The following is a 12,637-nucleotide window of genomic DNA, read 5'->3' as shown; positions in this document are numbered from 1 at the left end:
GCCGTTTTGAGGAGGGTATGGAGAAACTCAGTCCTTTGGCTAGTGCCGTTTTGAGGAGGGTATGGAGAAACTCAGTCCTTTGGCTAGTGCCGTTTTGAGGAGGGTATGGAGAAACTCAGTCCTTTGGCTAGTACCGTATTGAGGAGGGTATGGAAAAACTCAGTCCTTTGGCTAGTGCCATTTTGAGGAGGGTATGGAGAAACTCAGTCCTTTGGCTAGTGCCGTTTTCTGATCATCAATTAAAGTGAAGTTGTAGTTGAAGATGACTTGGTGAGGGGAAATCTTGCCATTGCTTTAAAGTTTTCTTAATTCAACAATCCGTATGTGTTCGTGCAATTTTCTTCTCATTATTTTGGTTGATAAGGTTCATAAGGTGGTTGAAATCCAGCCATAATGTGCAGTTAGAGATGAATTCAGTTTGGATAAGGGATTATATTAGGGTCGGTGTTTCCATCTAAGTTCTTCATCAAGTAAGTACTTTTGACAGCTATGGTATGCCATTGAGATTTGAAGGTTTTTATTAGCAAGTTTGAACTGAAGAAACTTTGGGGTTATTGAGTTTTGCATTCCGTTAAAAACCGGATGTCAAGATTTATGTTTTCTAGTCCAATTTTTCAATAGGTTCTGAGACAATCGTTTCCATGTTGTCCGAGAAGTATTCTGGTATTCCATTAATTTTTGAAAAAATGTGAAAGTAATTATATGAAGCATTTAGTAGGTGTTTCAAAATCTTCAGTAATCTAGAGGTACAAAACAAACATAAGAACTACAGTATAATCTGTAATAAATATTAAGTACACAAACTGAATACAAAAAAGAATTACAGGAGGAAATGAACATTATGTGTGGTGCAAATGAAATAAGTTATATTAAAATAAATTTAAATCAGATGAAAAATATGTTTTATTTAGAGAGGGAAGTAAGGGTTTTTATGTACAATGTATCTTTTACTAGTAGTTCTGTATCATGCTTAGCTTTTGACATTAGAGAGAAAAATTGGCCCTGTTTCTGTATTGTGTTAGTAGACAGAAGAGTTGGGGGGATTTGTAACTTTTCTTCCAGTTTTTTATAGATATACCCATATATTCAAATGCTCATACTTTAAGGTAATGTTTAGTTTCACCAACCATAAGAGGCCTTACAGTCTTCACATGTTTATAAATAGTGAGATGTGAACAATGGATAAATGGAACATGATCTTTGTAACGAACAATATTAATTTCACTTTTCAAAAGCAAAAAAATATCACAATACCCTAGTTTTCATATCGAAAAATTTTCAGAACTGGGATTCCAAGAAATTTTAGCAAAGTCTTAGTAATATAAATTTACAAAGTATCTTAAGTGCTGCCACATTGAAGGTAATTGGGTTGAAACTTGTCAAAATTCTTCACAAGTTGATATCATTGTTTTAGCTTACCAAAATGGTCACTACCAGTGGGGTCCACATATTGATTGATTGCATACTGCATTGTATCGAATAATGTTATGGTTTTGTCTCATTATAAAGAACTAGCTAAAAACAAATTGGTGAAATCACTTATTTTATATGGAAGGTACGTATCAGACTCGAGTAGTAATTAGGAGACTCAGTTATTGGTTGTGTTTTTATGACTACATGATTCATGTTATAAGGGACTCTAAACCAACAAAGTCATAGGTCTGTAAGTAGCTAGGTACATAAGTAGTTTATAGAAATTTGTGAAAAAGTTGATAAGGTCTGTCTGTCCAGTACAAATAATTGGATGAAGCTTGTTACAACGTCCCAGGGGCTGACCCATGGGAATAGGGGTGATGGATAGGGTAGCTCACTACCTTTCTTTTCCTGAGTACATTTTAGGAATCAACCAGCTTACATTGTTTAAAACATTTTTCAAGAAAGCCTGCCCTAGACCCCATCAAGTAGCCACCCTGTAATTTAAATAGGTATCTTGCTTATAGTAGAAAAATAATAGCACTATTGAACTATTTAGATATTCATGTTAAATTTTCTCTGCATGTGCAGTAGAAAAGATGAAGATGAAGAAAGGAAGGAAGAGTGGACATTCAATAACTCCTACTGGGAATTGCGTAATAAACCTGGGTTTGCAATTATGAGTTTTCCAGAAAAGCTGTGGTAACAATAATAGGCTTAGAGTTATTCACTTTTGAAGTAGTTGTGTTAGTACTTTTTTTTCTTGTGTACATTCAGCCTGGGCCTTATACATCGACAGAATAAATGGCTGTTTACTAAAGTTTAAGACAAACCTTGACTGTTGCTATTTTACCTCTACTTAAATCTTACTGCTGAAAATAGATATATAGAATGTTCAAATATTTGAAGATTAAGACAAATGGCTCAGGGTTTGGTTGCCATAAAGATAAAAAAAATATAAAAAATAACAGAGAAATGTAGAGAGAACACCGTTCTCTCTCTGCCCTCGCTCTTGTAAATCAATTGCTTAAAATAAATTAATATTTTAAGAAATTTTTGTTTAATTATATACCTATATACGTGAAGTGTTGTAGTTTGTTTTTTCTGACAATTTGTAGCTATGTTTTAATTTATACACAAGTTGTCTGTTAGTTTAATTAAATGGGATGCTAGACATCAGTGATACTTATTATTTTAAATTTCAGAAATCAGTGATTTTTATCATTATGTTATAAAAATTGTTTCTGTGTGATTTCATGTGGTGCTTTTTTTAAATCTTATTTTCCACAACTAGTGATTGTGTGATTAGAAATCAGTCTGAAACTATTTCATGATTTCTAGAATTATTCTTTATGTACGTAGAGAACATTTTTCTAGTTGCTTCTGTAGAAAATGTTGTAGATAATATTCAATTTTAGTAGGTAAGTAAGTATTTTTTTTATTTACTTACCTCGTTTCTTCTATTGTTTTCTTTACTGGATTGTTGATTTTTTTAAGACCCGACAAATCAAACATGGGGTTCCTGCTTATAGCACTGAAGAAAGGAAGCTTTTTTGAAAAAAAGATCCCCAAATAAATTTTTTTTGTATGAACTTTTTTTAAAACAGAAAGTCAAATAGCACTGTTTTAAAATTTTGGTTCATTTTAACTTCTAATTGTAACTTGTTGCTTTAGTTCGATTCTCTGAAAAGTTTGTGGGCTAACTGTCCCAAATTTAATGGGTTAAAAACAAATGTTTCTGACATTATGCTGAGATATTAACCTAAATTTTTCTATTTCCCCAAACACTTTAGTCCTTCAAATAGCAATACACTGTGAAGCTACAAATTTGTGCTGTTAACAACTGTTGTTTAATATGTTTGGCTTCACCAGCATCTCCAGCTTCAGCACAGTTGTCTGTATTACAAGTAGAGCATAGTGCTGTAATGAAGTAGCATAAAAAAGTTCAGAGTACTGGTGAGTGTTATATCAAAAAAAAAGCTTTTGGTGCTTCAAAAATAATTATATTTGCTGCTTGTTTTGTTTAAGAATGGTATAGATAAGTAATATATATATAAATATGTATGTCCAAATATACATAGACATAGTTGAAGCTTAAAGCTTGTTATACCTGTTTCGGACTGCTTCAACACGTTATCTAAAATTATCACACTATGCACCGTCTAAATTATTTCTATGTTTGCTTCCAGTTTTATCAGAACAATTCCGGTTACACTCACCTGGATTTTCTTTTATTTGAATGTGATCTGAAATGCAAAAAAATGTTTTTTTCTCCAATTATCAGTTTTAAGCAGTTATTACAGTGTACACTACAAAAAATGTTGCATTTGGAACAATCGTAAAGATAGTGGAGTGAATTTTAAAAACTACCTCTACGTAAGAGTTGCTGTCAACCTCATTGTTAATTTTAGTGAAAAACTGACTATATTATACTTAATGGAATGTTTTTATTTTGTCTCTGGTGTAAAATGTTTGTGATGAAGTGTAGTGTTTACAATTATTCCATTTTCAGTAACTTTTAATGGTTTTACTTCCATTTGGTGTTGTTTTTCCTTAATGATCTATGAATACTGAGAAAGTTAATTCTTACACACTGATCTGAAGGAAAAGTATGTTAAATATATGTTTCCATGGTAAAAAAATATAGGTCATTGTAGTTATGTGTTTGCCTAGTAAGAAGATGTATTCAAATATACAGGTCAAAGACAGGGTCATGGTAGTTTTGTGTTTGCCTAGTAAGGAGATGTATTCAAAGATACAGGTCACAGACAGAGGGTCATGGTAGTTGTGTGTTTACCTAGTAAGAAGATGTATTCCAAGATACAGGTCACAGACAGAGGGTCATGGTAGTTGTGTGTTTGCCTAGTAAGAAGACATATTCAAAGATACAGGTCACAGACAGAGGGTCATGGTAGTTGTGTGTTTGCCTAGTAAGAAGACGTATTCAAAGATACAGGTCAACAGACAGAGGGTCATGGTAGTTGTGTGTTTGCCTAGTAAAAAGATGTATTCCAAGATACAGGTCACAGACAGGGTCATGGTAGTTGTGCGTTTGCCTAGTAAGAAGATGTATTCAAAGATACAGGTCAAAGACAGGGTCATGGTAGTTTTGTGCTTGCCTAGTAAGGAGATGTATTCAAAGATACAGGTCACAGACAGAGGGTCATGGTAGTTATGTGTTTGCCCAGTAAGAAGATGTATTCAAAGATACAGGTCAAAGACAGGGTCATGGTAGTTGTGTGTTTGCCTAGTAAGGAGATGTATTCCAAGATACAGGTCACAGACAGAGGGTCGTGGTAGTTCCTGCACACACATTAACAGACTCACAGTTGTTAGTCACAGTTCCTGCACACACACAAACTAACTCACAGTTGTTAGTCACTATTCCTGCACACACACACACACACACACACAAACTAACTCACATTTGTTAGTCACAATTCCTGCACACACACACACTAACAGACTCACATTTGTTAGTCACAATTTCTGCACACACACACACTAACAGACTCACAGTTCTTATTCACAGTTCCTGCACACACACAGACTAACAGTTGCTATTCACAGTTCCTGCACACACTAACCCATGTTACTCTTTCATGACACTTGCCCAGACACTATGAATAGAAACTTGTTTTATATCCTTGACATCATTTCATTTGTTTTTCATATCTACACCGTCCTCCTTGAACACGAACCATTTTATTACACTGAAGTGAAAGCATCAAAATTGTGTATGGAACTTTTAAGGACTATAGTACTAACATTTTCCTATAGGGAAAAGAATAACAGATGGCACTGTAAGAGTAGTAAACTGTAACTTTTAGCAAGGGGATTTAAGGTCAATGGAATTGTTTTATTTTACATAAGTACAAATACTTGTGTAGAAGTTATATCTCTAACACTTTCACATTTTTAATAATTGCAGATAACTGGCAAGTTGGAAATAATCGTTTCATAAAACTGTTCAGTGTTTTCAGAATGCATTTCAAACATTCTGTGTTTGGTATTTAATACATTTTGTCTTTCCAGGAGATTGGTATGGTTTAAAAATACAGTTCTTATACACATGTTATATTTTTTTGAATTAACTATGTAATATTTGTACAGAGAAACTTCAAAGGGTGAATTGGTTGGTCAAAAAACGTAACTTGTCCTTGTTGTGAAGCAGAGGTGTGAATTTGATTTTAAAAGTGGTGGGGCACGAGAGTTATTATATGTAACAAAAAAATGTTATGACTGCTATAGCGATGAGTGATTATACAAGTAAATTATCGAGAAATTATAGTTTTAGTACTGCTGTAATGTGAGAGGGACCTTCCCCTATTGTTGAAAAAATGAGGTGATATTTCCCCAGTCTTAAAAAAGTGAGGGGGTCATTTCCCCATTGTTGAAAAGGAGGACTTGTCCCTATGTAAATGCCTATATTAAAAGGTTATAATGGTGTTAATGAATTGGCTAGACCCCGGTGTTTATGGTGCCTTAAATGGACATCGGAATCTGTACGTTGAGCTTCAACATTCTGGAGTTTGTATTAAATTTAAAGAAAATTATTTAATGGTATATAAATCTCTCTAGAAGAATTTTACCTAAATCCCACAAGTATAAAAAATAAGCCACTAAAACTAAGTAGATTAGAAATATGTCCAAACATAAGTGGCATTCCTTAATTCATATGCACCCAACTTAAAATTGTAAGTAAGCTATTAGAATATAGGATATGCTTTTGTAATAGCCTTTTTAGTGCCAAATGTTTTGTTTGCAGTGAATTTGTGTACTTAATAGTTTGTTGATTTCGTTCGTGATTGTAGATTCTGGATTTTAATATATGTATATATATATTTTTTTTTTGTATGGGCTTTGTTGCCTTATGAAAAACAGTGTTAACTTATTTTATGTTCTACAGTTGAATTATGTTAAACCACTTTTAGTGCTTCTTCAGATTTTAGATAAACCCTTAAACTCCATAAAACAGATAAATAAAAAATATGAATATCAAGTAATAGCTAATTTTGTGTGTATCCTCTCTCATGTAGGCCTAAGAAGTTGTGGTATAATCATGTTTACAAGCTCTATGAAGTGATTCATTTAAACACTTACTCTTTGTCTGTTCTTCTTATCAGCCAATGAGATGCAAAACAGAAAAGTAGAAGATGTGTATAGTAACTTGCCGAATAAAATCTATTTAAATTACAACCAAAACCAAGATGTGATGTGTGTGTGTTATTTTGTAACATCAAGGTGTCATGTGTTATTAACAGTACTATGTTCAAACTTTATTGTAATAAGCTTTCCTAATAATTATACCACTCAAATGCACAAGGGATTAGTAATTTTTGTTGTTGTTGTTTTTCAAGGATAAAATATAAGCTTCAGATTGTTACATTAATCGTTTCAATTCGATTTTGCATTTTTTAATAATACGAATAATAAAAAATATACCAAAAGCATAAAAAATTAGAGAATCCAAAAAAAATGTGTTGTAATTTTTTACAGATAGTTGAGTATGTTTTATTAAAACTGTTATGAATATGCAACTCAGCAAGTCACGTGACATACGTGGCTGATATAAAGTTGCAGTGGAACTAAATTTTTACGTTGTTTGGCATTTGTAAGTAGTATGATGCAACCAAAAATTGATCGCTTTTGGGAAGGGTATGTATGTATGTATGTGATAGCCTTTTATGACACAAAATATTCCTACACTAAGATCATAAAGATGTGTATAGATCAGGATATTTAGAATTTCCAAGATGGGGATATCTCTTGTGCTTCTGGTATTGGAAAACAAAGGAATATGGATCAGCTTGGGGAGGCAGAACCATCCGGAAAGAGACCTATAACAAGTCGCATCCTAGCTGTAGTAAACAAAATACAGCATCTTGTAACAGGTGAGAATCCATGAACACAAAGGTAAGTTGCAAAAGCAGTTATCGTGCTCCAGGCAACAGTATGGAGAAGTGACACAAGTGATGTGTACACAAGTCACATATCCAGGAAAGATAATTGGAATAAGTCTCATGCCATTTTCTACTGGGCAGTGGGCATAAAAAAATCTAAAGGTGTTGAATAGCCTATTGCAAAACATTTTTGAAGGGATTCATGAGCATCACTGGGTACAATGCCAGGGGCAAGTTAGGGATCACGTGAGTCATCAAAGGTCAAGGTGAATCCTGCATACTATCAGACCAATATTAGTAACTCCTATTATCTCACAGGAATTGTTTTGAATTTCGCACAAAGCTACACGAGGGCTATCTGCACTAGCCGTCTCTAATTTAACAGTGTAAAACTAGAGGGAAGGCAGCTAGTCATCACCACCCACCGCCAACTCTTGGGCTACTCTTTTACCAACGAATAGTGGGATTGATAGTCACATTATAACGCCCCCACGGCTGAAAGGGCAAGCATGTTTGGTGTGACAGGGATTCGAACCCGCGACCCTCAGATTGCTAGTCGAGCATCCTAACCACTCACAGGAATACTAACTTTGTACAGAAACGAGGCCAAAAGAATATGGGTTCACTCAGAAAATGTTTTCAGCCATCATACCTCCTGTTCAACTGTTGCATACTTGAAGAGAATGAAATGGGTGTGCACGCTATTCTATACAACGACATACCAATACCTGAAGCAGCTGGAGAATGAAATGGATGTGCACGCTATTCTATACAACGACATACCAATACCTGAAGCAGCTGGAGAATGAAATGGATGTGCACGCTATTCTATACAACGACATACCAATACCTGAAGCAGCTGGAGAATGAAATGGGTGTGCACGCTTTCTATACAACGATACACCATTTAAGTCGCCATGGATTTCTGTGCAAATTGGACTGTTGAAACAGGTGATGCGAAGCCATTGTCTTTGTATGTTAGATGGAGTATGAAGAACCTGAAGGAAGATTTGTGTGCTTTGGATGTGATAGTTTTACAACAAAACCTTTTGTAATGGAAATTTGTGCGGAAGGACAAAACTGTTTTAATATAACCTATTCAGCCTTCTCTGTGAGTGTGTACAAGGTCAGTGACTCAGACAAATGACCTTCATTAAATCCCATTAGAGGTCACCTAACCAAAAACATTGACTACATGTTATTTCCCTTACACTGATTTTAACCAATTTATAAAAGCTATGATTTTTTGTTTTTGATGAGTATGGGTAAATATTTCAAATCCAAATTGTCCACAGTGAACACAGCAGATAGCCCGCTGTGGCTTTGCTCTAAAACAAATAAATAATTCCAAATCATTGGAAACTGTGATTTTTGTAATTTGTATAACAATCTCTGGTTTATACCAACACATACATTATTGAAGTAAAACTAAAAAGAAATTAAATCTTCTTAAATATTTCGTATTAGAATTTATAAAAAGAAACTATCTTATCCGATTTTTTCTACACTTCTGGAAAGTGCAGCACCCGCACGACGATGTTTTTCACTTCTGCAGTAACCAATCTCAAATATATTCCAAAAACCTCATCTTCAAAATGAAGTTATAGGTGCCAAAATCCCATTCCTAGCTCAAGTTCTTGAGTTTTGTTTTATAAAAATCTTTATTTGCTACCATCATGAAGTAAGTGATTGACCTTTGAGCTACATTCATCAAAAGTTAATCATTTGTTTTTAAAGTTTGTATCAAATATGATTAAAACTTTTCACAGGAGTGAAAAAATGCTCCAGCCGTTGGAATGCTGGAGCTACTAATGGTTATTTCATTAAGTTAGGAATGAAATATCCGAATGCTATCAATCTGTTTGGAATGTAGCTCAAAGATTACCCAGTCGTTGGGATAATACAGCCTTTACATACTTTTCTTTTACTTTCTATGTTTTATTTTTTTCGTTGTTTTTTCGTGAATTTCTTAAAATTCATAGATCTAAAATGTACAGTTGGTTATAAAGAAAGTTTAGCATATCATATCCCACAGACGGTATGACATAGGAAGATGAAATTGCAAATTGGTGTAAAGGGTATGAGGTAAATACTACAAGTGTCACATGTTGCCACTGTATTTTGGCTAGGGAAACTTTTTTTTATGCTGCCTGATTATAAGTGAAGTGTATGGATTATAAATAGAAATAAATCATCAGAAGACTACATATATGAACTATTAATTTACTTCCTGAACACTAACATCAAAAAACTTTTCTTACACTGAACCAGTTTCTCACTAGCAATTAAGTCACTGAATGCTTCATATTAATAACTCAATCATTTCTCACTGGCCGTCTTACTAGTATTTATATCAAATATACTTTATTCAGACATTATTGAAGTTACTAGTTCATTGCGAACTAGACCTACTTTCATAAAGTAACTTGATCTTAGAGTCCCTTTATACTGAGAGTAGCGACCAGTGGTTCATGGAGCCATCTTCCCTCCAATTGTCCATATTGGTAAAACAGTGGAAGTCACGCCACACTGGGAGCATGCTCACTGAAGTTTCTCGAAGGATCATGAATGTTCCTGGCGATTCTAGTTTGTTCGAGGTGCCCTCTTTTTTAGTATATAAGCCTGGCGAGAAACACCAGCGCGATTGAAGAGATAGATCGAGAAGGATTGATTGAAGAGATATAGATGGATATTGAAGTGATAGATAATTGAGTCAAGCAAACAGTAAGCACATTAAGTAAAGTGTGTGAATCACTATGATTTATAGCGTGTGTTATAAAGGTTGTTAAGTTTAAAGTTACTGTGGAAATTCTGTGTATTACAAAGATGTATCGAGAAAGAATAAACTAGTTTTAATCAAAAAGGGACTTGTATCGCTGAAGTTTCTGGGAAAGAATTTATACCGGAAATTAACAAACAAGCAAATAAGTAACAATATAGTACTGTACGCAACAGCTAACTGCACCGTTGTATTGCATGGCTTTTCCCCAAGTTGTGTTATTGCCTAATTATTAACTAGGTATGGTATGTTGCGCTACATGGGGCTATTCTAATCGCCATGAAAAGGGCCTCAAAGTGTGTAGATTTCCCACAGACATTTCTAGAAAAAAAATATGGGAACATAAAGACAGTAGACAAGGATGGAAAGCTTCACTATTTTCTCATCTGCGTAAGGCTCGCAAGCTCCGAAATCCATAGTAGTATCACAGGGCCAACCATTTTATTAATTATTTCTAGCTTGCTTATAAATGTTTTTAATTATTTATTTGTATTTAGTTGATCATGAAATAAATGTATTGTAAATCTGCAAAACATTTGTTTCCCACAGATGGCGTTTCGAGCGGTCATTCATTATTAGAAGGTATATCGAAACGTCGTCATCCTTTACAAATATTTTGACAATTTCTTTTGTAGTTTCTTGCGTCGCTAGTTGCATATATGTTTAACTCATGGTACTCTGATGTTGTTTAAAATAACGTGCAGATATAATTTTCATTCACAAATCACAACACCACAGTAGAAAAACAATTCAAATATTCGATCATATCACACCACCAGTTTTGGGAACGACAAATAGTCTATAGCAAGTCTGCACTCGTGAAACCAATAAACAGCGCTGACTGAGTGCAGGATTTAAAGATTAAATAAGACTTAGAAGTGTGGCTCTGATGAAGTATTAAGTTAAGTAGCTGGAAAGAGATTATGATACTCAACAATACTGACTGTAACCTGACTTTTAATACAGAGCATAGTTAAGTTCAAGTTATTATCATTATTAATTATATATTTAAGGTAGAAATAGTTCCACATTTTGTTCCTACACATGAATAGCAAGGTTTTGAAAGTGAACTTACGCGTTAAAGTGCATTATTCAATTTTTACATTAACAGACCATATTCCGAACCAACCGGTCGTGGCATAGTGATCAGCATCACGATTACGAATGATAGTGTTACGTATCTGTTTGTTTATTAATTTCTGGTAGAATTTCTTCCAGAGGAACTTCAGCGATACAAGTCCCTTCTTGATTAAACCAGTTTCTTCTTTCTCGATACAAACTTTTAGTACATAGTAATTCCACAATCAGTACGTTTCTCGGCACTTTAAATTTAACAACTTTTATAATACAAGCTATAAATCACAGCGATTCACAATCTCGATAATTTTACTCTCTAGGAGTGCAAAACATACACTAGCTCGAAACAGAATCGTAAATTACCCGAACTCACCGTGACTACTGTTCGCTTTATCATACATTAATACCCCGGGTTTTCTCTGCCAGGCGTATATACTAACAAAGAGGCATCTCTCAATCACACTCGAGCTTCCCCGATAATTCGAGAAACTCAGTCACACATGCTCCCAGCGTCACGTGTCGTAACACTGCCCTTATATTAAACCAATAGATAATTAACAATAACTTAATTAAATGTACAGAATTTACAAACACAAAATTAAAATATAACAAAGTCTCTTAATTTTACAGAACGTTTCTTCTTTCATACTGGTCTCCGTCTTATTGGCTTTCGCTTTACGTGGGATTCATCTGCTCCATCAGGAAATGTCCCATTATCAGTAACAGTCACATCAGTGGTAGTAACTTCATTAACGGCTTCACTGTTTTCCTTCTCAAAACCGGGTAGAGTTTCTTCTTCAATGGTGGCTTTTTCAGGTGACACGTCTTCAACAGTGTCATTTGTTCTGTTGTTCATTTCGTTCCAAGTGAAATATTCTGGACTGTGATAATGCCAAAGCCTGTTGGCATGCGCCACCTTTGGCTTACCTCGTCGACCACATTTTATTCAGAAAGTCACATCCGAGAGACGATCCACTATGTCATATGGGCCTTCCTATGAAGAAGACAACTTAGGAGACTTCCCTTTGGTCTTCCTGGGATTATACAACCACACCTTGTCTCCTGGTACAAAGCTGACTTCAGTTGATCTCTTATCATAACATAGCTTCATGGAATCAGCAGACGTTTTCAAGTTTCAACGCACTTGATGATGAATATCATCCATCCTTTTAGATAACACTTTCACAAACTCTGACACATTTTCAGGCAACTATTCGTAAGGTGGGCACCCTATTATCAGGTCCACTGCCAACCAAAGTTACCGACCAAACATCAGCTTGGCTGGAGTGTATCTAGTGGCTTCATGCTCTGCTGTTCTATAGGCCATCAACAGTAGAGGGATTAAGACATCCCAGTCATTTTGGCAGCTATTACAAAACTTTGCCAATTCCTGTCCCAGTGTCCAATTGTACTTTTCTACCATCCCATCAGACTGTGGGTGAAGTGGCGTTGTCCTAGTCTTTTG

General features: G+C 34.8%; 1 protein-coding gene across 5 annotated transcripts in view; it reads left to right on the top strand.

The window, feature by feature from the left end:
* Window positions 1–6,028, top strand: part of LOC106466159 (oxysterol-binding protein-related protein 3-like) — a 104,085-nt gene extending 98,057 nt beyond the window's left edge. For all 5 annotated transcript variants that reach the window (XM_022394120.1, XM_022394121.1, XM_022394117.1 and 2 more), the window contains exon 24: window positions 2,005–6,028. In XM_022394120.1, the coding sequence (XP_022249828.1) occupies window positions 2,005–2,119 (115 nt within the window). In that variant the 3' untranslated portion in view covers window positions 2,120–6,028. The remainder of the gene's footprint in view (window positions 1–2,004) is intronic.
* Window positions 6,029–12,637: the final 6,609 nt, after the last annotated feature.

This window comes from Limulus polyphemus, unplaced genomic scaffold (genome assembly GCF_000517525.1).
Source record: "Limulus polyphemus unplaced genomic scaffold, Limulus_polyphemus-2.1.2 Scaffold2171, whole genome shotgun sequence".
Taxonomy (NCBI): domain Eukaryota; kingdom Metazoa; phylum Arthropoda; class Merostomata; order Xiphosura; family Limulidae; genus Limulus; species Limulus polyphemus.
This window is presented reverse-complemented; position numbering and strand designations above follow the sequence as displayed.